General features: G+C 39.4%; 1 protein-coding gene across 3 annotated transcripts in view; it reads left to right on the forward strand.

Annotated features, from left to right (window-relative positions):
• The first annotated feature begins 1,084 nt into the window (after positions 1-1,084).
• QRFPR (pyroglutamylated RFamide peptide receptor) overlaps positions 1,085-27,094 on the forward strand; it is a 208,335-nt gene continuing 182,325 nt past the window's right edge. Inside the window, exons 1-3 of one of the 3 annotated variants that reach the window (XM_072625261.1) lie at positions 1,085-1,318; positions 3,589-3,715; positions 7,999-10,302. In XM_072625261.1, the coding sequence (XP_072481362.1) occupies positions 10,176-10,302 (127 nt within the window). In that variant the 5' untranslated portion in view covers positions 1,085-1,318; positions 3,589-3,715; positions 7,999-10,175. The other 2 variants (XM_072625260.1, XM_072625259.1) reach the window with 2 other exon arrangements.

A 27,094-nucleotide genomic window follows, 5' to 3' on the forward strand; every position in this document is an offset into this window, starting at 1 on the left:
TATCAGCCCCTCAAAAGGAGATTTAACATAGAGCTTCTCAGTGAAGAAAAGAAATTCCTAAAAGGTTCCCTTGAGCCTAAAGAACCAAAGTCACACCATAGGATTTCAGAAAACCTGAAACTTTCAACCTTGAACGTTGTAGCTGGGAGCTGCTTGAATGGTCCATGGCTAGTTTTATTTGTTCAGCAGTCTCACAATGGTCCTTTACCTTCTGGGAGAATCTTGTAAGTGTAATGGGCTATTTGGGTATTTTAAGATTTTTTACGTTTCCATTGGGATGCCAAGGTGGCACAGTGGATAGAGCACTGGGCCTGGAGTCAAAAAAGACTCCTCTTGCTGAGTTCAAATCTGACCTTAGATACTCACTAGCTGTGCGACTCTGGGAAAGTCAATTAACTCTATTTGCCTCAGTCTCCTTATTGATAAAATGATCTGGAAAGGGAAGTGGCAACACTACAGATTCTCTGCCAAGAAAACCCCACATGCAGTTATGAAGAATTGGATGTGATGGAAAAATGACTAAAACGCATATTTTTCCATGGGTTTCTATTCATCCTTTATGTCCCATAGTGTCCATTAAGTCTGAGGAACATCTAAGGGAGCAGACATGAGTCATACCTAAACTGTGTTCAAGAGATCTCCTTGAGTTTTACTCTGTAGTGTAGGCATGAGTCAGCAAGAGAAACTGATGGGTTATGGCTCTAGCATTGAACTAAGTCTTTGTGAGCACAAAACCTTTAGAGATCCTGGCCTATGAGTGACATGGAAATGAAGGGAGTTTAACTAGATAATTTTTTAGGTGGCTTCTAGTTCTAAATTTATGCCTCACTCTTTGATCTCTAAGATGTCATTCAGTTCTAGACTCCATGACTCTGTGTAGGGGGCCAGTACTGATGGAGTCCAGAATGTGAAGTACTGTCCAGGTTTTACTTGAGACTTGTACTCCTGATATGCAAGGATGAGAACATCCTGACCCTTTCTGTTTCCTCAAGACTGTCTTGCTAGAGGAACTAGATTAGGAAACATTAGAAATAAACTAAAAATGTTCTCATGGGAATAACCTTGCTTGCTTGCCTGTAGAAAATCCATATAAACCCTCACCCTCAGATTAATAAACAGACGGCTCTCTTGCATCCTGCCTGCCCCATGACTTTCTTTTTCACTGTGCACGGAAGCACTCCACGAATGCAGGCTGTCCATAGCAAGTGGCTCCCTAAACAGGGACCTGAGGAGATCATAGACCAGACCTGATACCTGTGGTGCTTCAGTGTAGCGGCCTCCTTCTGAGGAAATTCCACGCTGCAGAAGCCAGCATATGGTAAGGGGAAGACTCAGGCTTGGCCCGAGTTTCACTCAGGCACTGACAGCTCATTTCAGCAGGCTTAATGGGTAGAGTGTGTTAGTGTTCTGGAGAAAGGGAAAGCATCTCCAAAGTCCAGCAACATGGGACAAACACAGTTCAAAGAAAAGGACAAAAAAACTTATGCTTGGGAGCTGACAAGACAGGTCGCAGCCTTTTTAGATGTAGTACATAAGTGTTCTCGCCTGAAAGACATCGCCTGAAAGAATGTTGTTGGGGAACAAGTATATGTGATAATATTGTGCCTTAGAAATCCCATAGTTTGTGCAGAGGGTTTTTTTTTTTTTTGTATTTATTTATTTATTTTTTGTTCTTCAGGTACTTCTTTTTTGTATTTAAATTTATTTATTTAAGTTTTCAACATTCATTTCCACAAAATTTTGGGTTCCAAATTTTCTCCACATTTCTCCCCTCCCTCCACTCCAAAACGCTGAGCATTCTAATTACCCTTATCACCAATCTGTCCTCCCTTCTAACATCCCTCCCTTCCCTTATCCATATCTTCTCTTTTGTCCTGTAGGGCAAGATAAATTTCTATACCCCATTACCTGTATTTCTTATTCCCTAGCTGCAAGAACAATACTTAACAGTTGTTCCTAAAACTTTGAGTTCCAACTTCTCTTCATCCCTGCCTCCCCACCCATCCCCTTCGGGAAGGCAAGCAATTCAATACAGGCCATATTTGTGTGGTTTTGCAAATGACTTCCATAATAGCCGTGTTGGGTAAGACTAACTATATTTCCCTCCATCCTATCCTGCCCTCCCGTTCCTTCTATTCTTTCTTCTGATCCTATCCCTTCCCAAGAGTGTTGACTTCTAATTGCTCCCTCCTCCCACTGCCCTCCCTTCAATCATCCTCCCACCCTGCTGATCCCATTCTCCCCCACTTTCCTGTATTGTAAGATAGGTTTTCATACCAAAATGAGTGTGAATTTTAATCCTTTCTTTAGTCGAATGTGATGAGAGTAAGCTTCATGTTTTTTCTTTCACCTCCCCCCTTTTTTCCCTCCACTGAAAAATCTTTTACTTGCCTCTTTTATGAGAGATAATTTGCCCCATTCCATCTCTCCCTTTCTCCTCCCAATATATTTCTCTCTCACCGCTTAATTTCATTATTTTAAGATATGATCCCATCCTATTCAATTCACCCTGTGCTCTGTGCTCTCTCTCTCTCTCTGTATGTGTGTGGGTGAATGTGTGTGTGTGTATGTGTGTGTAATCTCACCAATTACTCAGATACTGAAAAAAGTTTCAAGAGTTACAAATATTGTCTTTCCCTGTAGGAATGTAAATAGTTCAACTTTAGTAAGTCCCTTATGACTTCTCTTTGCTGTTTACCTTTTCATACTTCTCTTGATTCTTGTGTTTGAAAGTCAAATTTTCTTTTCAGCTCTGGTCTTTTCATCAAGAATGTTTGAAAGTCCTCTATTTCATTGAAAGACCATTTTTCCCCCTGAAGTATTATACTCAGTTTTGATGGGTAGGTGATTCTTGGTTTTAGTCCCAGGTCCTTTGACTTCTGGAATATCATATTCCACACCTTCTGATCCCTTAATGTAGAAGCTGCTAGATCTTGTGTTATTCTGATTGTATTTCCACAATACTTGAATTGTTTCTTTCTACCTGCTTGCAATATTTTCTCCTTGAACAGGGAACTCTGGAATTTGGCTACAATGTTGCTAGAAGTTTTTCTTTTTGAATCTCTTTCAGGAGGTGATTGAGGGATTCTTCCAATATTTATTTTTCCCCTTGGTTCTAGAATATCAGGGCAGTTTTCCTTGATAATTTCATGAAAGATCATGTCTAGGCTCTTTTTTTGACCATGGCTTTCAGGTAGTCCCATAATTTCTAAATTGTCTCTCCTGAATCGATTTTCCAGGTCAGTTGTTTTTCCTATGAGATATTTCACATTATCTTCCATTTTTTTCATTCTTTTGGTTTTATTTTGTGATTTTTTGGTTTCTTATAAAATCATTAGCCTCCATCTGTTCCATTCTAATTTTGAAAGAACTATTTTCTTCAGTGAGCTTTTGAAACTCCTTTTCCATTTGGCTAATTCTGCTTTTTAAAGTATTCTTCTCCTCATTGGTTTTTTGAACCTCTTTTGCCAATTGAGTTAGCCTAGTTTTCAAAGTGTTATTTTCTTCAGCATTTTTTTGGGTCTCCTTTAGCAAGTTGTTGACCCACTTTTCATGCTTTTATTGCATCTCTCTCATTTGTCTTCCTAGGTTTTCCTCCACCTCTCTTACTTGATTTTCAAATCCTCTTTGAGCTCTTCCATGGCCTGAGACCATTGAATATTTGTTTTGGATGTTTGGGACACAGAAGCTTTGACTTTTATGTCTTTCCCTGATGGTAAGCATTGTTCTTCCTCATCTGAAAGGATGGGAGAAGATATCTGTTCACCAAGAAAGCAACCTTTCATAGTCTTATTTTTTCCCCTTTTTTGGGCATCTTCCCAACCAGTTACTTGACTTTTGGGTTCTTTGTCAAGATTAGGGTATTCTCTGGGAATCTGTAAAATCTCAGTTCCTCCTAGGTGGCACAGTCAAGCATGTACTTGTCTGGGTGCAGAGAGGGATTTTTGTGCCCAGAATCTTAGCAGTTACCTCTCCACAGCCACCTGGCCTCCAGTTCCACCACGTCAGTACTGGGGGCTGATTTTCAGATAAACTGGATTGGCAGGGTTGCCATTCAGTGTGAGACAAAGACCAGCTCCCCCAGGGCCTCCACACAGGGCTGAGGCAAGAATCAGATCCTCAGTGCCCCCAGGGATTTTTAAGCTCCAACAATGAATGCAGCTGCTATGCCTGCTGATGTGGCCTCTGTGGCAGCTGCCTGCCTAGAGCTATGGGAAGGCCCTTCTCCCTTCCCAGCCAATTGAAAAAACCCTGTCACTGACCTTTGGTGCCTGTGGGCTGAGGGATCTGTGAACCCACTGCTACTGGGACTTGGGATTTCACCCCGAGGGCTGTTCACGCTCTGCAGCCAAGGCTGAGCTGGGCTCTGCTCTGCGTCCTGTGCAACAGATGTTTCCCATGGGCCTTTCAGGTCACCCTGGGCTAGAAATCTCTTCCACTCTGTTGTTCTCCACTTCTGCTGCTCCAGAATTTGTTGAGAGTCCCTCTCTACAGATATTTTGTGGGCTGTGTGGGGAGAGCCTCCATATCTGTGTCTTTCTACTCTGCCATCTTGACTTTGCCCTCAGAGGGATTTTGACAATTTTCTCTCAGTTTTTGGATTCTTTTTTATTGTGTGTATCGTCTGTATGTCTGTTATTACAGCCAGCCTCCTTGTAGCTAGACTTTGGAATGCAGTTATTTCTTTCTCTCCCCCCCTTCCTCTCTCTTTGATGGCTGCAGCATCAGGGAGGAGAATGGGAGAGAGAAAGAGAGAAACAAATCTTATATTATTTAGTTGATATCATTGATAAAGGCAATTTCAGGTTAGAATTACATAGGAATAACGTATGTGCAGTTTTAAAGAGACTTTAATCAAAACCCACTAGGAGTTCAACATGGGTACAAAGTTTAAGGAAAGCATAAAACTTTTGGACATTGTTGGAAAATTGTTGGTAAAATTCTCTCTCTCTTTCTCCATACTAACCCTGGCCAGGTTGTGAAGGTGGGGAGAAAGACAAGAAATCAGGGAAACTTTTCCCTCCATATCAGAAAGGCAGACTGACTAGCATTTTATTTATCTCATGTCTCACCTAAAAGAAAAAAGTTTTTGTTAAATGAGAAACAATCAAAAGGTACTTATTGATCGTATTTTAAGTGAAACATGTCACTCCTAATTGGATGTGTAAGACAGGTAAGAATTTGTTGTATTATTTGGCACTAAAGCAAATTGAGAAAATGCATAAATCTGAAAATAAAAAGAGACACCTCAGAAATAAAGCTTTGAACTCCCCAGTAAAAAGGAGGGGACTAGGCGCCACGGGATTGTTTTCCAGAGTCTCCCTAGTTTCACCTGGTAGATTCACAGCTCTGTCTTTCACAAAAGTTTTTAGGACACAGAAGTGAAATTTACTTGAGTAAAAGTTAGACCCATTAAGATTTTTTTTTTTTTTACCCTGTAATTCTGAATCTGACCATCGAGCTAGGGCTGTAATGAATAATTAGGACAGTCAAAAACATTTTAGTAGATTCTGTTAACTCTTTTCATCCCAGATTAGATCAAGGGAAGACAGTGCTAAAGAGTAGTAGGGAATTTAATTTATCCTCCCTGAGAGCAGGGGATGGGCCACAGCAGTATGAGATCATAAGTCAACCAGCTGCTACATTTAGGAAGCCCAGTCTTCTATTAATAATTTTTATATGTGGCAGTCTGAAAATGTAATTAATGGCACCTAAAGTCCACTATTTGTGCTATTACTGTGCTTCTAAATTATAGTAAAATTGTCTTGTCTTGTAAAAATTGAGTGAACACTGTAATCTAGAAATGGTGTTAGAGGAAGCAATTTTTAACCTGAACTTTATTGGAACTAAAAGATGTTGGGAAAATTGTGTAAAACCAGTTACGCTATTTTAAATTTTATCAATCCTGCTAACCTTGTCTTATAATGTTTTGTTTTCTGTTATTGTCATTTAGAAAACCAGATATTTTCACCTTTGCCTGTTAAAGAAGTTACAGCTAAAACAACTTGGCTATCATTTATAATAGTTGTAAGATTTTTAACTAAGTTATTTGGAGTTACTGTTTTAATGTTAAATATAAGAGTGTTAATTGACTACTGTGTGTGGAAAAAAAGGAATTGAGTGCAAACTTTATTTAGACTGTTTTTGCCCATTCAAAATAGTCCTCCTGTATGTTTGGGAGTTGGCAGGCATGGGGCCCCTGTCAATTCCTTTTATTCTGTAAAACTACTAAGGCCCCTGGAAACCATTCATGTGGACAAGGTCATCAGCCCTAGGTAAGAAACTTGTTTGGCTTATGGGAATTCTAAACAATGACTACGACTTGCTCAGAAGTTTTAATAGATAGAAATGATTTTTGACAATTGGCTTTTACATCAGGAGAAGTTTTAAATTTGAGAAGGAAAAATCTTAAATGGAATCTCTTATATATGTGTGTCCTGGTAAGTCTTTATTGCTTATTGCACCTCCATGAGAATAGAGACAACTGTATCTGCCTCTAAGCTGTGATTAGTGAAATTTGCTGTTTAAGGTAAAAGGCATTTGGGACCATGAATATTTTTGTTTTAAGTGTGAATTTGGGTATAATTGCTAGCATTAAATCAGTATCTGAGAGAAATGCCAAAAGTCACTCAAAGGGAATGTGATCCTGTACTGTTAACAGGTGAAGTTTGTAACCGAGTAGGAAGCACTGAGGGGACAATTCTAGGCTCAATCCAGGATCCTTCTGGTCAGTTTCCCCATTGTATCCTTTTAAAAAAAGGAAACAGATACTGCATATTTGGAGAATTTCACTCTTATTTAAATTCAAACAGAGTCAAGGATGTTTCATCCTGTCATATTTGGTATGTCACATGTCCCTATTTTTTCCTTCCATTGCAAATTTTTGTAATCAATAGCAAGTGTCCAGCAAAACATGTGAGCCATTTTGTGTAATCTTACTGCGGAATCTAGTATTATTTTTATCTGAAATTAGAACATATTCAGAAATTTATGTAAACTACTTAAAACTCACCTTAAAATGTCTCCATTGTTTAAAAGGATTTTAAAAACAGTAGTGTTTTTCTGTAATCAGCCTCTTACTGTTACCAATGTGAGATTCCATTAGGCATTTTTACTAAAGTGTTTTGTGATATCTAGGAATTCTGTAATAACTAAGAATTTCATTTGTTCTAATACTTTAGGAATTCATATTACTTAAGGACATTGTTATACCAACTAAGTTTTAAAGAATTTTAATATTAAAAATAGGTTAATTTTTGTTTCAAAGTGAAAAGAGAACTACCATTTTAAAAGGTTTCTACGAATTTTCTTTATAAAAGTTTAGTGACTCTCTTAACATCAGGATAAATTTTAAACTGTTTTAAAAGAAAAAGAAATATTTTTAGAAGAAATGTTTTTGAAAATAAGGATAAAACCTACTAAAATTTTCATTTTCAAGATACTGTATTGCTAAATTAACATGTAATGATCTGTAAAGCAAAAAAAGATTTTGCTGCTTTAATCTGAATTTGTAGTCATTCCATGACCTAAGCAAAAGTTAAAATTAATGTGTGAACTTGTTAACAACTTAATTTCTAAAGTTTCTCTTCTCTAGTGAATATAATCAGAAAAGGATAAACAAGCCTGTGAAACAACGATGAACATCTATTCAGCTATGAGATTCAAGTTAAAAATCTCTTTTGTTTAAGACAATACAGCTATGCTAGTGAAAAGTAATGACTTGTGAACTATCTTGTCTATGGTAGAAATATAAGGAAAGTGAAGCTGTCTGAATAATGGGTTCAAGATATTTGGAAAGATAAATAAAAACTTGATTAAAAATATGGAAAACAGATAAGGAGGTTGGGGACAACTGGGAGTCATCCAAGCCCCTCCTGTCCATAAATAGTTACTAAGTGTGTCAACAGAGTGTGAGGAAGTTTAACTATATTCTCACACCCACCCCACTTCTAGTCATTTTCTTCCTACTCCTTTTTGGTCCTTATTTGTGTTTTCTAGGTTCAGTACCTGCTACTTGCAGATGACAACTTTGGCTGTGTATCATCTTCTTTGTTCAAGACCATGACCCATCACCCTCTAGATCTGGCATCAGCCAAGTTCCTGATACTGACTCAAGAACCAAACCCTCCAATGGCGGGACCCTGTGAGGCAGGGACAGTTCTACGTCCAATCTCAGCAGGAAGCAGTTTCTGAAGCCAAGACCTTCATTCCTTATCCCAAAAGATCTTGGGTCCCATCTGTTTAAGGGGGGGAATGATGGGGTGCTTGGGTGCATGTACTTGGGCCCCAATTTAAAAAAGATTGCATTTCTCTTTAAAAATCACATTTCTCTCTAGCCTCAGAATACTATCTCAGGCAGTTTCTCCCTCAAGGACACAACCTGCCTTAGCAACAACCATTATCTTCTTTCCTCCTATAGTAGCCAGCTGCACCTATAGAACTCTTTAGTTTGAAGCAGTTTGTACTGAACTGACTGTGTACTGGGTCATAATGACATTTACTGTTCACTGACCAATCATATGTAGTATCCTAGACTTAGACATATCTATACTCTCAATTTTTTTGAATGTCACCTTAGACATTAATTCTCTTTATATTATAACAGAACAAATAGAAAATAGCCCTTGACCTGGAATTGACAGCACTTATCTATCAGAATCTCAGTTCATTAGGCCTTTACTCCCTCTTTGCAAAAACCAAACAGTACATTGGGTAGACACACCACCATGGGATATGAAGAAGAGGTATATGCTATAAATTGTATAAATTGTACTTTATCTTGATGTATCAGTCCTCAGTCAGATCCATTCGTAATGGTTGCACAACAACCCACACATGCTGTGTTCCCTGTTAAAGTAACAAGTAAAACCTGGACAGTACTTCACATTCTGGACTCCATCAGTACCGGCTCCCTACAACTCTGTAAGGTGCCATTCAGTTCTAGACTCCATGACTCTGGCCACCAACATTGGCAAGTCAATTAACATTCTTGAGTCTCAGTTTCTTCACTTGTGAAACAGGCACAATAGTCTAGGGATTACTTGCCTCATAGAATATTTTCTGAGTAAAATACTTTGTAAAGTATAAAGTTCTGCATAAATGTGAGTTATGTATTTAATTTTTCTGTTGCTAGTGACAACTTCTTGAAGTCTTCACTTTAAAGAAACAAAAAAACCCCACCTCAATTAAAATGATTAACATGGAGGAATATTTTTTGTCAGTTCTCCAGTGTCTGAGATTTCAAAATTATTCTCATCAGATCTCAGATTGTAAGTAAAAAGAAAACATTGGCATCAGGGTTTAAAAACCTTTTAAATCCATTTCTGCCAGCTACATTTTAAGTTTCTCTTATCTAATGTTCGATAATTTCTCCATTTGGAAAATAAATGTCTGAGATCTCAAAGAAATGTTCATTAATGGAGGCTTCTATAAATTCTGTGAAAAGATGAAAACAGCTTTCTTTTAGTCATTTTTTAGTGAGAAATTGAGGAAATCATTTCCTGTGATGGAACAAGAGATCTTAAATTACTCCTTCTAATTGATCTATTAGTCCTTTCTTTTCCCACTTCAGAAAAGTGAAGTAATTAGGCAAATAAACAGAGTGGGGAGACCCATCTACTCCACTGGACTATAACAAGACTCTTTGGAATAGAAGGGATCATGGAAATCATATTACATGACCCAATACTCTTCCAAACATTCTCATTTCTGTTCATGGTGCCACCATCCTTTGAATCAGCCAAGATTCTCAAACTCAGAGTCATCGTTGGTTCTTTCTTCTCCCTTATCCCTCTCATCCAATGAATTGCCAAGTCTTGTCAATTCTTCCTCCATGAGCTATCTTTCATGTGTCCCTTTCCCTCTACCCACCCTAGTTTAGACCCTTCTTTCTTCTCAGTAGCTAGTTTTTCTGCTTCCAGCCTCTCTCATCTCCAAGTCTTTTGCCACACAGCTTACAAATTGATAGTTCTAAAATATCTCACCCAATCACTTCCTTACTCAAAAATCTTCAATAACTTCCTGTTTCCTCTAGGATGAAATGTTAATCACTCTGACATTAAAAAATCTCCACAATCTAGCTCCTCCTACTTTTTCAGCCTTCCAAGAATATTAGCCCCTTCTTTGTTCCTGTCAGATTAGCCTGTTAGCAGATCCTTCTATGAAGATTCAGCTCTATGTCTTGGTATAGGCTGTTCCCCATGCCTAGAATGTACTTCTTCATCTCCTTAGCCTCTTGGATTTCCTACCTTCCTTCAAAAGAAAGCTCAGATGATGCCTCCAACATCAAACCTTTTCCTCCAGGTAAAATTTCGTGGAATAAGTTTGTATGTCTTTAATTAAGTGCCCATTGTCTTTTCCTTGTAGTATGTGAGCTCTGTGGTGGTGTATGTGTGGGAGCAGAGGTTGCTTTTGATTTTGGCTCTCCAGTGCCTCGCAGAGTTTCTGGCTCATAGCAGGAGCTTAATAAGTGTTTGTTGAATCTGTCACCTTGCTGAGGGCGATGTCACATATGTCACCAGTGGAAGAGAAAAGCGCAGTGAAACTCTGGGGTTTGGTCTTAGAGATAAAAATGCGCTCCTCCAGGGAATGGGATGTCTTGTGGCTTTATTTGTATCCCCAACACTGAGCAGAATGTCTGGCACATGGTAGGGGCTTAATAAATGCTTATGGATTGTCTGTCTTACTTTTTGGGAAGGAAGTTTCCTTCTTTATCCTTTTCTTGATAGTTCAGTGAGTCAGGCACCAGCAAGTGAATAGTTTGCGCAGTTAATAGAGAACTGTGTGAGGAGAAAGGAGAGATTAAGAAGTCAAGTGCTCAGTGAAGCCCAACCCAGCATGACTCAGTAGTTTCTTTCTTATCAGCCCCTCATAACCTGTCAATATATATTTTCTGTATTCTTCTTCTTAGAGGAAGCCCGATAGCAAAGTAGATAGAATGCTGGGCCCTGGAGTCAGGGAGAGCAACTTTAAATCTAGCCTGGGACACTTAACTAGCTCAGTGACTGGGCAAACCTCTAAACCTGTCTGCTTCACTTTCCTTAACTGTACAATGGGGATAATAACACCTATCTTCCAGCGGTATTGGGAGTCTTACACGAGATAATGTTTGTTTAAGTACTTGGCACATAATAGGCACTTAATAAGTGCTCTTCCTTCCTTCTTTCCCAGTGTCCTTTCAATGTTGAATTAAAATGTCAGACTCCTTATGAAATATGGTCAAAAATGTCTCCTTTGCTTCAAAGAGACCTTCCTATAACTTTCTCACAGCAGTTCTTCCAAGAAACAAAGGGTTACGATATTTTTGTTTAAAAAAACTTTGTTCCAGGGTGAAGTTTGGTTCATTAACATGTGTGGGATAATAGATTTAGAATTCAAGGGACATTAAAAGTCATCAAATCCAGTCTCCTCATTTGATAGACAAGGAAACTGAGTCACAGACAGGTTAGGTAGCATGTTAGGGTCATAGACCTTCTAAATATCTGAAGTAGAATTTGAAGCCCACAACTTCCTGATACTCAATCTATAGCTTGCCCACTATAGGATTTTGCCTCTCAAGGAGGCTGAGGCTTAGAGAGGTTAACTGACTTTCCCAGGTCACATAGTTCAGAAGTACCTGAAGCAGAATTCATACTCATGTCTTTCTGATTTACAGTGTAGTGTCTATCCACTGCACCACTTGAGCGCTAAGAATATATTCTCTCTCTCTGTCTCTCCTCTCTCTCTTTTCTCTGTGTCTCTTTTCTGTCTCTGTTTCTGTTTCTCTCAAAGTAACATTAGACACACAAACACAATTCCTGTACTGCATCTAAGACACAGTGAGCATTCATGAAAAACAGCAAAAATAAAATTAAAGATCAAATCCTTGAGAAAAGGGATTCTAGTTGTGTGCAAAAATAATTGGCCCATGATGGGTTTCTGGAGGCTTGTTAACTAATAAACTTTCTTTCTGGAAAAGCTCCTGGAATGGCTTCCCTTTGATGACGACGACAAGTAAGGAGGAGATTGCAAGGCAGAGGCTGTTTTCCAAGTGTGGCTTGCAGCTGTTCTCCTCTTCATGCAGACAGGATTTGTTGTTTCCTTTTGGCCGTTAATCCACCTCTTGAGATTATGCAGTGCTATTCATTTCTGCTAATATTTCTAGCACACTTTGGGAGCTCTGGACCTGGTGAATTTCAAACTTTAGAGTTCAAAAGGCTCTTGGAGGTTTCTGATTTGACCTATTCATTCTACAGATAAGGACTTGAGTTTCAGAGAGAGGATGTGACTTCCACAAGGTCACACAACAAACTCATGATTGAGCTGCCACTAGAATATAGATTTTTAAATTTCTTTTCATTTTATTTCTTCTTAAAAAGCTAGATAGCCCTTTCCTCATCTCCTCCTAGCTTCTCAATAACTCTGCCCTCTCCACCAATTGTTAACTTTTTTGTAATAAAAAAAGTATATTCAAGCAAAATAAGTTAACACATTAGTAATATCTGAAAATGTATACTTCATTTGGACCCCGTGGTCCACCACCTCTCTGTTGAGAAGAGAATTAGCCAGCTTCACTATCAGTCTTCTGATATCACAATGATCAGAGTTCCAAAGTCTTTTAGCATTGTTTTCCATTTTGTTATAGTCAGCACGTAAGTTGTTTTCCTGATTGCTTACTTTACCCACGTAAGTTGATATTTGTCCTTCCAGTTTATCTGAATTCTTTGTATTTATCATTTCTTATGGTGCAATAATATTTCCTAACATTCTAATGACACAAGTTTTGGGTTATTGACCAATTGGTGGGTACCCACTCCCATCCAGTGTTTTTCTACTACTCCATATTCCATTGACAATTTTAAATTGGAGGACAGGAGGAGGTCGTGAGGGATGTGGTTGGATCAGATAGCTCCTAAGGTCCTTACTGGTGTGTGTATATATTTGTTTGTTGGTTCCTTCCATTAGATCGTTAGCTCCTTGAGGGGAGGGAAAGACTTCTGCCTCTTTTTGCAGTTTCACTGCTTAGTACAGTATGTGGCCCTAAGTAATAGATGCTTAATAAATGCTTACTGATTGCTAGATTGATCTTTTTATCTATTTCACTTCTTATCCCTGGACCTCACTTTCCTTCTTTATAAAATTAGAGGCTTGACAAGATCCACTTTGACTCTGTATCTGATTCTGAAGTAAATAAGTAAAGGAGATGCTAGCTAGTCAGATCTGGGCTATGAGCGGGCACAGATGATGCTTTAACTTAATAGAGCTGTACTCATGCAGTGTCACTCTGGTGAGATGTGTACAGAATAATGATGCTGTAGGGGACTTTTTTGAGGAGAATGAGACCACACCTTGTTATTCTGATAGCAGTCTTTTCAGATTCAAGTCTGCACTTAGCATTCTTGATTGAGCGATACTCAATATATTTGGGGAGAAATTTCACATCCATCTTATTGGTGACAAAGAAGAGTCACTTTCCTTTGACCTCTCGAAATGTTATTTTCGCATTATTTATTTATTTATTTTTCTTTTGGATAAGGTTATATCTCCTCTTGAAAGGCGGAATAGAAACCTTCCTTGCCAGGGGTAGGTAGATGTGACTGTTCTGTGAATCTGCTTGTTTATTCAGCCATCAGCCTCTCAGAGAAAAACGTCAACTTGTGACTTTATACCACTGCAAGTTTTTTTTCTTTCCTTGTATATTAGGTGATGAGTAATGTCTAACCGCTTCATGGCACAAATAAATTATATTTTCTCAGCATAACCTCATGGTCGCAAGTCTTTCTTTAGTGCCCTACATGCCCCTTCTCAACTCCGGGTCACAGAACCAGACATTAGATCATGAGGAAACAAAGCAGAATGAGCATTTGAAGTATTTCCTGGATTGATGAACACAGCAAAACCCAATCTCCCAAATCCCACAAATTTATATTCATTGGATTGAATGTATCTTTATCAAGACTCACTTGGTGTTTTTTTCAGTAAGCTTATACTTATATCCTAGTAATCAGATACCAATGCCCACTTCTACTGCTAAGAAATCTTCCTTTGAGGGGTGGGACCTCATTATAGCTTGATTTAAGATTCTAGCTTGTGGCTTTTCCTCTAGTGATGTTTAATGATATTTACCCATATATGGAGGATTTATTTTCTCCTTTCTGAGACATCTGTCTCATGTCTCCCAAAGAACTGGAGATACTACAGTCAGTCTTTTTCAGGAGTATGAATGCAAACCCTGCTCACCTCCTCCACCCAACACACACATACTCTCCAGCTTGTCAGAAGTGATGGTGGTGAGAAATCAAGAAAAATAAAAGGGTTGATTTAGATTTCTACTCTCTTAGCTAACATCCCTGTCAAGCACTAGAGAAATGTGAATTGTTATAATTACTGTCCAAGTCTTTTCTTTTATCTAAACTCAACGTTTCTGGGCGTGATTATGGAGTTAGGAATGTTTCTGTTATAAGTGCTGTGTGATAGTTTAGCTTTCTCCATGACCGCTTAAGTATTTGACATATTTGCCAGTGAATGTGATCTGGGAGACATAATCACCTTATACTCTGGGGCTCATATGTGAGCCCCTGGTGAACCTTGCAATTTGTCTCCTGTCCAACTGACAAGTGTCCTTGGTGGTGCAAGACAAAGATCCCTAAAGGACTTGTGGTTAGGTCCACAGGTAGTCAAGAAAACTGACACGGCTCTTATAAGACCATCTTGGTATTGGGACTTGCCCAAGTTTGACCATATCAAAGGTGATCCCATATTCCTCAGGGATCTATTCAGTGGTGGGACTTATAGCACTCCACTCCTTCCCTAGCACAAGAGAATGAATAGGCATTTATTGGGCACTTACTGTCTGCAAAGCATTCTGCTAAGTGTTGGAGACACAATAGTAAAGTTAGATAGTCCTTAGTCTCAAGGAGCTTGTGAGGGAGACAACACATATAGGAGGCTTAAGCTGTAAGGCAGATGGTCCTTGGGGTGCAGCAGTAAAGAAGAAAGTAATGCATCTTCTTTAGTCCTGAGGTTTGCATCAATGTTTCCTTCTGATAGGCTCCACTTTCCTTTGGGACTCGTATAGTTTTGATGGCTCAAGTGACAATGAGAGGTGAGGACAGTTGCTTCACCACAAAGAAATGCTTGGCACCTCATGAATCCTCATCTCTACTCCTGTAGCTCCTTGGTATATTCTAAAAAATCCTTTACCATTCTGCTCCCACTGGACCATCTGCTGTTGCTGCTACTCAGGAGCTCTGTGGCTATGGTACTTCACCTCTTTTCAGGACATCTGTTTCAGCTGCTGATGCCGCTAGCTTCCTTAGGGAAGGATTACATCTTTTTTAGAAGCCACATGCCTTAGGGAGAGCCAACACATTTTCAGCTCTGTGGTTTAGTCTGGGTTATAATCCTATCCACTGGCACACAAGCAGAAGCTCTCAAGATCTCAATATGCCACTTTCTAAACCCTGAGTTCTGGTTCTTGTACCTGAGTTAGGGCAGTAAATATCTTTCACTGCTACCCTGCCTTAGGGCTCAGGGTCTGTGTCCACTCACTCATCAGTAAGTCTAAGTCTTATGACTGGAGTAGTGGGGCAGGAAAGGAAGACATAGTCTCTTGTATTTTCCTGTTTGACTTCCATAATCCTTCTCTATCCTCATAAATACTAGACCATATAAAGTGACCTGAAACTTGGATAAAACTAGGCACTAAGAATAAAAGAGAAGAGGCAGAGCTGACCACTAAGTTCTCTTTAGTAGTATGAGGAGAACTGTCTAAAGCATTTCCATGGGTAATAGGGCTCCCCCTGCTGGAGGATGAGATCCCACGTGATATGGGTGCTCATGTGTAGCAATATGGTATTGGCTACAATATAGCCTCACTTGCATAATTGGATGGAGTCTGGGTTTAGTGTTGGGAAAACTCCCACTTCATTGACTAGTTGCAACAATGCCAACCTTGTCACATGGTGGCAATTAAATTAAATTAAAAAAATTAAAGGTATCAACTCTTTAATTGAGTTAAAAGAGAGCAATGGCATTGAACAAGAAGGAATTTTCCATGTTTTTGGTTTTAATACTTAAGACCTGGAGAAAATAAAGCACCAGGCATTTTAGGCAAGTAAAATCAAGCACTAATAGTCATAGGAAACTTCCTTTCATCACCTCTTGTGGGGTGGGAGGTAAAAGGCAATTTATCTTTCTTTACCATTGACAATGCCATCTAGTAACTGAATTAATCCCCCATGGGAGGTGTCTCATCTAGCAGTTGGAGAGTTCATTTTTGAGAGTTTAAGACACATTTGAAGAAGCAAAGACACATGCGCTGACATGGATACAAAGGAGCAGTCATTCAAGACTAGAGGCAACTTCAAGGAACAAGATCACTGGCAGCAAAGAAAAGAACTTATTATGGGTTAAAGAGAGAGCATTCTCTGAGAATCAACAATTGAGCACTGTGAGGAGTACACGAGGGAAAAAAAGACCTCAAAGCCAAGCAGTGTGGAAGAGTGAATAATCTTAGCAACTTGTGTTTCCCAAACATATGGCTCACTACCATTTTACTCTAAGCTTGTTCCCATGCTGTTCAGGATTTTGTGTTTTAGTGGTAGATTGTGCCTGAAGTTTACAGGGGAAAAGTTGTGTAATGTCTATTTTTCCTATTCCATTTTATTTTATTTATTTGCTGTTTATATCCTTTTTTATTTGTTTTCAACATTCATTTCCACAAAATTTTGAGTTTTAAATTTTCTCCCCATCTCTCCCCTCCCCCACCCCAAAACTCTGAGCATTGTAATTACTCTTATCTCCAATCAACCCTCCATTCTAACATCTCTCCCTTCCCTTATCCCTATCTTCTCTTTTGTCCTGTAGGGCAAGATAAATTTCTATACTCCATTACCTGTATTTATTATTTCCCAGTTGTATGCAAGAACAATACTCAATAGTTGCTCCTAAAACTTTGAGTTCCAACTTCTCTTCCTTCCTCCCTCCCCACCCATCCCCATTGGGAAGGCAAGCAATTCAGTATAGGCCATATCTGTGTAGTTTTGCAAATGACTTCCATAATAGTCATATTGTGTAATACTAACTATATTTCCCTCCATCCTATCCTGCCCCCAATTTCTTCTAATCTCTTTTTTGACCTTGTCTCTCCCTAAGAGTGTTGACTTCTAATTGCTCCCTCCTCCATTGCCTTCCCTTCCATAATCCCCCCCACCCTGCTGATCCCCTTCTTCCCCACTTTCCTGTATTTTAAAAGAGGTTTTCATACGAAAATGAGTGTGCATTTTATTCCTTTCTTCAGTTGAATGTGATGAGAGTAAGCTTCATGTTTTCTCTCTCACATCCCCCCTTTTCCCCTCCACTGAAAAGTCTTTTATTTGCCTCTTTTATGAGAGATAATTTGCCCCATTCCATTTCTTCCTTTCTCCTCCCAATATATTCCTCTCTCACCCCTTAATTTCATTTTTTTAGATATGATCCCATCCCACCTGTGCTCTTTCTGTCTCTGTCTCTGTCTCTCTCTCTGTATGTGTGTATGTAATCCCACCAACTCGCCACATACTGAAAAACGTTTCAAGAGTACAAATATTGTCTTTTCATGTAGGAATGTAAACAGTTCAACTTTAGTAAGTCCCTTATGACTTCTCTTTGCTGTTTACCTTTTCATGCTTCTCTTCATTCTTGTGTTTGAAAGTCAAATTTTCTTTCAGCTCTGGTCTTTTCATCAAGAATGCTTGAAAGTCCTCTATTTCACTGAAAGACCAATTTTTCCCCTGACATATTATACTCAGTTTTGTTGGGTAGGTGATTCTTGGTTTTAGTCCTAGTTCCTTTGACTTCTGGAATATCCTATTCCACGCCCTTCGATCCCTTAATGTGGAAACTGCTAGATCTTGTGTTATCCTGATTGTATTTCCACAATACTTGAATTGTTTCTTTCTAGCTGCTTGCAATATTTTCTCCTTGACCTGAGAACTCTGGAATTTGGCTATAATGTTCCTAGGAGTTTCTCTTTTTGGATCTCTTTCAGGAGGTGATTGATGGATTCTTCCAATATTTATTTTTCCCCCTGGTTCTAGAATATCAGGGCAGTTTTCCTTGATAATTTCATGAAAGATGATGTCTAGGCTCTTTTTTTGACTATGGCTTTCAGGTAGTCCCATAATTTCTAAATTGTCCCTCCTGGATCTATTTTCCAGGTCAGTTGTTTTTCCAGTGAGATATTTCACATTATCTTCCATTTTTTCATTCTTTTGGTTTTGTTTTGTGATTTTTTGGTTTCTTATAAAATCATTAGCCTCCATCTGTTCCATTCTAATTTTTAAAGAACTATTTTCCTCAGTGAGCTTTTGGACCTCCTTTTCCATTTGGCTAATTCTGCTTTTTAAAGTATTCTTCTCCTCATTGGCTTTTTGAACCTCTTTTGCCAATTGAGTTAGCCTATTTTTCAAGGTGTTATTTTCTTCAGCAATTTTTGGGGTCTCCTTTAGCAAGGTGTTGACCTGCTTTTCATGCTTTGCTTGCATCTCTCTCATTTCTCTTCCCAGTTTTTCCTCCACCTCTCTTACTTGATTTTCAAAATCCTTTTTGAGCTCTTCCATGGCCTGAGCCCACTGAATATTTATTTTGGATGTTTGGGATGCAGAAACCTTGACTTTTATGTCTTTCCCTGATGGTAAGCATTGTTCTTCCTCATCTGAAAGGATGGGAGAAGATATCTGCTCACCAAGAAAGTAACCTTCTATAGTCTTATTTTTCCCCCCCTTTTTGGACATTTTCCAACCAGTTACTTGACTTTTGAGTCCTTTGTCAAGAGCGGGGTATACTCTGGGGATCTGTAAGAACTCAGTTACTCTAAGGTGGCACAATCAAGTGTGTATATTGGTCTGGGAGCAAGAAGAGTTTTGTGCCCAGAATCTTAGTAGAGTTTCCTCTCCACAACCATCTGGCCTCCAGTTTCACCAAGCCAGCATTGGGGGCTGAGATACAGAGGCAGGGACACCATTCAGTGTGAGATAAAGATCAGCTGCTGCAGGGCCTCTATACAGTGCCATGTTCAGTGTCCCCAGGGATTTTTGATCCAACGATGGATGCAGGCTGCTGTGGGAACTGCTGCCACCTGCCTGATGTGGCTGCAGCTATGGGAAGGCCCTTCTCCCTTCTCCGGCAGCTGAAAAAACCCTGTTACTGACCTTTGGCACCCGTGAGTTGAGGGATCTGCGAACCACTGCTACTGCTACTGCCCCTAAGGCCTGCTCACCTCCTCCTCCCAGAGCCACACCATACAGCCAAGGCTAGGCTGGGCTTCACTCTGTGGTCTGGTGTGACAGATGTTTCCCATCAGCCTTTCAGGTCACCCTGGGCTGGAAATGTCCCCCACTCTGTTGTTCTGTAGCTTCTGCTGCTCTAGAATTTGTTAAGAGTCTTTCTTTACAGGTATTTTATGGGTTGTGTGGGAAGAGCTAGTATATGTACATGTTTCTACTCTGCCATCTTGGCTCTGCCCCTGCCTATTCAATTTTAATAAATGTTTTTGCTTTCAATTAATTGTGCCTACTGGTTGACTCTTAAGGGGAAACACATTGTTGGGGTTGAGAAGCTTGGACCCACAGGGTATTCTAGAAATAAGAATGGCAGTCACTCTCAGGTGACCCAGCCTGGGAGGTATGAATACCAAATTAGGAGACCTACTTAGGTAATGTACTGTAAACAATCAAGAAACAGTTCATTTGCAGTGCAATAGAGAAGAGAGTAAGTTTATCTCTGTTTTGCTCCTCCCTCTCTGGGAAAGAGGGGAAGACCAAAGAAAATAATTTGAACAGAACAGTTGAAGAGAAAGGCTTTACCCATCACAGATAAAGGAGGTGAGATGAAGGTGTCAGGTGCCTGGTGTGGGTGGATGACTCACCAGCCCAAGCCATATGGCTATCAAAGCTTCTTTCTCATCCCTGACCTTTGTAGTCTGGCAAGAAGACATAACTGCACTGCTACCCCTGCCCTCAACCTCTTCTGCCTACACTGATGTCAAAACCACAGGTACTGTGAACCCTCAGTAAAATGCCTCCTTGGCTGCCATAGTTACATCTGCATCTCGCATTCTCATGGTAACTACCATGAGAATGGCCAGATGGTCATCAGTTTTTTTCCTTTCTCCATATCCACCTAGCCTCATAAGGCTTGGAATTCCAGATAAAAGACATCAGACCTGCTACCACTCCACAAGGGCAGCATGGTGACAAGTGGAAAGTGGTGTGGGTTTTGAAGGGTTGGTTTCAGTTCCCCAGTGCTGCTCATTGACTATGAGCCTTTGGGTCAATGATCTTTTCATGTCTAGGCTCCAACATCCTCCTTTGAACTAGCTGATCAATTTCTGGGTCCTGTCCATTTTAAGTATTCTATTCTTCTCATGCTATGTTGACTTCTAGCTTTGTGCATGTGTCTAATGAGGCTCTTAGAAAGCTGTCTCTTAGTTTTCTTGAAAAACCTGGTCTTAATGCATATCATTACATTGGTACAAAGAGCTGTGGGTTTCATACAGTTTCTTTTCCCCACCCTCATATGAGGTATGTGCTGTTTCTCAATTCTCCCCTGATGGGCTTCTTCCAACGGTGGCCTTTGATTTTCCTCTTTACATTCTTTCTGACTACTGTGCTTAGGAGAAAGAACTGTGACTTGGGTAACTCACTGGATTTACTGATGTCATCTTAGTTTATATCCCATAAATTCTTTTTGATATGTTTCTGAACTGTACTAGTGGCAAGATGTACACAAGACAAGCAAAGAGAGGAAGAGATTACCGCTGGGCTGGCATGTTCAGTATGAAGATAAGGAGACTATCCCTAATCTCCCCAACTGTTTTGAGAAATGAGCAAATTGGTCATGTAGCTTTATCTTTTTCTCTCATATATTCTTTGGGATTATATGACTGGGGATACTTGGTCTGACTCAGACATGAACAACCAAGTTCATCGAGTCATAGAATATTTGAAGTGGAAGGGATTTTAGCTCTCTTGGAGTTTAATCCCTGACTCCACCCTTCCACCTCATACTTTATAGATAACGAAACTGAAGCCCAGAGAAGGAAGGGGCTAGCCCAAAAAATCACACAGCTAGTAAATGGGAGACACAGGATTTGAATTCAGGTCTATGGCTGCAAATTCACTGCTCTTTCTGCTGCCAATGGGTTTCTCCCTGTTCTTTGACTATTGGAGGAAATAAGTCCATGAAATATTCTTCTCAGTGGGGCAAAGAGTCAGGCATAAAGTGGCATGGCTCCTGGTTTAAGCTGTGTTTTTTTGTATCTTATTGTCCTTTGATCTTATAATCCTTTGTGTAGGTTTATTTATCCATCTTAAATAAATTTATTACTTTCTCTTATATAAATAAACCCATGCAAAGGATTTTAAGACCAAAGGACAATAAGAAAGCTATCCAAAAATACTACTCTTTGGGGACAGCTAAGTGGTGCAGTGCATAGAGGAAGACTCATTTTACTGAGTTCAAATCAGGTCTCAGACACTTACTAACTGCAAGACCCTGGGCAAATCACTTGACTCTGTCTCAGTTTTCTGGTCTGTAAAGTGAGCTGGTGAAGGAAATGGCAAATCACTGTAGTATCTTTGCCAAGAAAACTTCTAATGGGGTAAGAAAGGATCAGACAACACTAAAATGAATGAACAACATATACTCTCTCTGTCTCTGTCTCTTACACATGCACACCCACACATGCACACCCACCCACTCATATGTGTATTTATAGGTCAGCTAAGTGACACAGTGGATAGGCCACCAGTCCTGGAATCAGAAAGACTTATCTTCCTGAGTTCAAATCTGGTCTCAGGCACTAACCAACTGGGCAAATTACTTAACTGTCTATGCTTCAGTTTTCTTATCTATAAAATGAACTAGAAAAGGAAATGACAAGTCACTCTAGGATCTTTGCCAAGAAAACCCCAAATGGAGCCACGAAGAGTTGAACATGACTGAAATGACTAAACCACAATATACACAGACATACATATGCATATACATATTTATCTATCCATCCATTCATCTATCTATCTATCTATCTATCTATCTATCTATCTATCTATCTATCTATCTATCTATCTATCTGTCTGTCTGTCTGTCTGTCTGTCTGTCTGTCTGTCTGTCTGTCTGTCTGTCTGTCTGTCTGTCTGTCTGTCTATCTGTCTGTCTGTCTGTCTGTCTGTCTGTCTGTCTATCTATCTATCTATCTATCTATCTATCTATCTATCTATTATCTATCTATCCCATCACCTATTATTATAGTGAGAAGATTACTGCTTGACTTGGATCTGTGATACTTACTGCGTGTGTGACTGAGTAAATCATTAAACCTTTCTGGGCCTTAGTTTCTTCAGGTATAAAACAGGAATTGGGCTTAGATTCTATGACCTCTGAGGTTCCTTCTAGCTTCCAATCTAGGAACCTATGATTTTAGTTTATACAATCAGGTAACCTCTGTTTGGGTGTGTTAGCTGTGGTTAAAAAGCAAGAAAACCAAGGAAGGTGTACTGGAGGACATGACAATTGGTTTTTAAGCAACTGTACGGATGTCAATTTCTGACCCCTCTCCCAGTTGCTGTAAAGAGAAGATTGTTGGCCTGGAAGCTCTGGTAGCTCCAAATGATATGAGAAAAAGGATTGCCCCTCCCCCCACCTCCAACACTCTAACAACTGATGCCAAATTTCAAGGTTAATATTGGGTTTTTTTTACTATGTGTTGGTCATGATAATTCTGAAAAAAATTGGGAGAAGTTAACGATGGAATATGGGGGCAGACTTACGGCATTATCTCATTTTTTCCTTCATCTTCATCCTATTTATTATACATACATTTTAGAGCAAGTGGCCACAGTTTTATGAGACTTGTTTTATAGGGAAGAGGAAATTCCATGACAATGTGAAATGCCATGATACTCTGGCATATGATTAGACTAAGACCCTGCCATTGTTTTTTAAACTGTGTACACTAAGTAATACTGTTTCCATAAGTTATAATACTCCATGTTAATTATATATGGATACGTATTTTATTTTCCTCTTATATAATAATATGTATTAACAACCAGTCCTGGAGTTGTAATCTTACCATTCAGCCGTCTCCCAGTGCTTAACGTACAATTTAAATGATTGCGAGTGTCAGAAGAGTGAAAGGGGCTAACCTTTTTCCACTTAATTTGTTTTTACGTATTTTAGCAATAGAGCCTACTAAGCACAGCCAAAAATTGTTGTATTTCTGTAGAAAATGGAAAATAGTGCATTTTTTCTTTGCTAAAAGTTGTCCATTTCAAAATAAACTTTTCATCTACTAAAAAAAAATGCCACATCTCTTTGAGAGTCTTGTTTCTTCATCAGCCAAATTACAGTGCTTTTGTTACCTACCCTCAGGGTCATTGAGAGTGAAGGGCTTATGAACTTTAAAGAGTATGAAAATGATAAGCTATTACTGAAAAATCTCCTTTCATACACGTGCCCAGCATGAAGAAAGGAGAAGACAAATCTTAAAGTTTTAATCCTCCGATATCACAATGGATATGGGAGCACATCTGTGAGAGCATTTCTTTCCAATGATGCTGTTTGTGGTCCATCCCCTTTAGCTCTTGTCAGTGTCTCTACATAAATTTGCCTCAGGGTCTAATTGCCTCCCTTGCTTTCTCTTGACATCTCAAGGGTAACCAGTACAGCATGAAGGCTATACAAGTTTAATGGGATTTTTTTTTTAATACTTTCACTTATTCTATTCACAATTGGCTCTACTTTGGGACTGGACAATTGCTACCAGGTCTTGGTCTCCTTGGATGTCTCTAATTATATCTCCCATGCTATAACCCTTTGAGGCTTACAGCTACTGAATTAAACACCAAGTATAGTAGCTGATATGTGTACTCTGATGTCACTACTGGATGGTCCCGGGCACCATTTTTCAGGATCAAATTATAGCCCAGATGGGGTAAGTTCCTCTCCCCCAATCATCCATTACTGAAATGCCCTCAGGCATTTATAATCACCTTCAAGGTTAGGATCAGAGAGCAACCAGGAACAGGCTGATTAAATGAAGATGAATGTTGAAGGAAGGGAAGAAGATGTATTACTGAGGATTACATTCTCATGTCCTAGACTCATAGATATAGAGCCAGAGGGAGCTAAAAGGTCATTTAGTTTGATTGCTCCATGTTATTTTCTCTTTCTTTCTCATTTTACCTACCAAGTTGGGAAAAAGAAAAGAAAAATGAAATTGTGTAAGAAATGTACACAATCAAGCAAAATAAATTGTCATATTGACCATATCTAAAACCATGGGTCTTTGGACTGCATATTTAGTCCATGACCCCTTTCTTCTGGATGTATCTTTTCCTTTTATCAAGGAGAAAACTAAGGCTCAGGGAGCTGAATTTGCTCACTCAGGTAGTAAAAACAAACAAACAAAAACACTGAGCCAAGATTCAACCCCAAGCCCTCTGACTCCCAGTCCTGAACTCTTTCCATGGTACTATGCTACCTTAGAGACTGCTTCTGGCCCTTATCCCATCTCAGAACTGTAAAGAACCTCCAAGACTTTTCCTGACTCCCACAAAGTTTCAAAGTTGGAAGGGACCTTAAGTCTAGTTCATGGAAATTTTCTTTAAAATGTCCCTGACCAGTGGTGCATCAGCCCTCTGCCTAAAAGTAGTATATTCCTCCTTTATATAGTTATTGTTATAAGGATTGTTTTTAACTTTGAATAAAATCTGCCCTGATGTAACTCTCACATATTGCTCCTAGTTCTGCATCATGGGGTGAAGAATAATCCTTCTGATCCCTTGGTACATGTATCATAGGTTATATATGGCCTTTCTCTTCCAACTCTTACCAGAACTAGTAGAAAGAGGCCCTAGAGGGCCTTCTTCCTTCAGTGTTTTGGGAGTTACTTTGTGATCAGCTGTGATCTGGTAAAGAAACTCAAGCAGAAGATGCAACTAGGGTTCTTATATTCAATCTCATATTTCACCAAGTAGGACATGTGCATGAACAGCCATGTGCTCACAGCTGCTACGTGGCCAGGATGTGACTCATGGTGGCTTTATCTGTACTCTTTGCAGGAGACACTTAAATAGTTCTGAGAGGATCTGCATCTGGAAAAAGAAGAGAGCAACCATGGGTGGTTTAGTTCTCCTTAAAGCTTCATTGAGTCACAGGCCTTTCCTGCTCATTGACCAATATGACTGCCTCATCATTTCCAATTATGAGCTCTTAAGCAACTAGTCACCTCCATGTCCCTAGAAGTTTTCAGGAGAGCCCTGATACACGCATCGCATGCATCACAACCTTCAATTCAACTCATGATAGAAGATTAATATGAATGGCAATAGTGATTACAAACATTTTACTTAACAAATCTGATGAAAACAAATAACACCAGAAGTTATTCAAAGGAGATGCAGTATGGTATTATAATGGATAGAAGGTTGACATCAAATTCAGGAAGACTTGGCTTCAGGTCCTGGCTTTCATACATACTGATTGGGCAATTCTTTTAACCTTTGGGACATCATGAACAGATCTTGGCTTCTTTGGATGTCTGTAATGGTATCTTCCATGTCGCACTTTGAAGTTCTTAGCTACTGAATTTCTACAAAACACAGTGGAGTGCATGCCAGACAACTCCCTAAGATAGCAAGTGGCAGAGCAGTTATCAATATGTGTTGCTAAAAGCAGTTTCTTTACAAGTACTTTGTGACAATTAATTCATAGGTCTGGACAAAAAAAAGTAGAATCAAAGCTAGATTCTGCCAGTTGCTATTTATGACCTCCTCTTTCTAGGTCTGAGTTTTTCCTTTTGTAAAATGAGAAAGTTGGATTAGTCAGCCAGTCTACAAGCATTTGTTAAATATTTAGTAAGCACCAGGTGCTGTGCCAAGTGCTGGGGATACAAAGAAAGGCCTGGCTCCAACTCTCAAGGGACATTCTAATGGAATAGACAAGACATAGATAATTATTTAAATAAAAGATAAATACAGTGGAAATGTAAGTTAATCTGATAAGGAAAGGACTAGCAGTGCAGTGGACCGGGGAATGCCTTCTGCAGAAGGGAGGATTTGAACTGAGTCTTGATAAAGGAACTAGGAGGCCTAAGTGAGAAGGAAGAACATTCTAGGATTTAGGAGCAGCCAGGGCAAATGTGTGGAGTGGGGAGAAGTGGTGTCATGTGTGAGGAACAACAAATTGGCCAGCTTACTTGGATTGTGGACTACGGAAGGTAGAAGACTGAATGGGTAGGAAGAGTGGAGTTGAGAAAGGCTTTAAATGCCAAGCAGAAGACTTTTTATTTAATATTGGAGATAAAAAGGAGCCACTGGAATTTACCCAATGGACTTCTCTCTCTCTCTCTCTCTCTCTCTCTCTCTCTCTCTCTCTCTCTCTCTCTCTCTCTCTCTCCCTCTCTCCTGTTCTGTCTCTGTCTTTCTCTGTGTTCCTCCCTCCCTCTCCCCTCTCCTCCTCTTCTTTCTCTGTTTCTCTCTGTATACACACATACATCATGTGTGACATGATCAGACCTGAGCTTTAGGAAAGTCAGTTTGACAACTGATAAGAATAGGTTGGAGTGGGAAGAAGAATTAGAACGCTATTGCAATAGTCCAGGCATGAGAAGGTGAAGATCTATAAGGTAAGGCTGTGTGAATGTAAAAAAGGACATATGTCAGAAATATTGTGGAGGTAATAATAGTAATACTCAACCCCGAGATTGGATATGTGTGGCGAATTCATTCAATGAGTTGAGGATAACATGGAGGTGGTGGTTAGAAGGAGAGAATGATTTCATCTTTAAGAATGTGGAGGTTTATTGAAATCATGATTTAGCAGGAATTGTTTTCTAAATGGTTTATTTTGTGAGAAATAAAATACCACAACAGAAAAGAAAGATAACTCGTGCAAAACTTCCACATGTGAAGTCAAATTAATTGAAAGCATATATTGGGGTGAAGTTTATTGATCAATGGGTATCATCATAAAGGTATAAAAATGTGAATGCTTCTGCAGGGAACATATTATTCCAGTTGTACAGGACCCACTGCTATCCCATCAATAGAAAACTCCAACAACAGGGATATAA

Source organism: Notamacropus eugenii, chromosome 7, assembly GCF_028372415.1.
Source record: "Notamacropus eugenii isolate mMacEug1 chromosome 7, mMacEug1.pri_v2, whole genome shotgun sequence".
NCBI lineage: Eukaryota > Metazoa > Chordata > Mammalia > Diprotodontia > Macropodidae > Notamacropus > Notamacropus eugenii.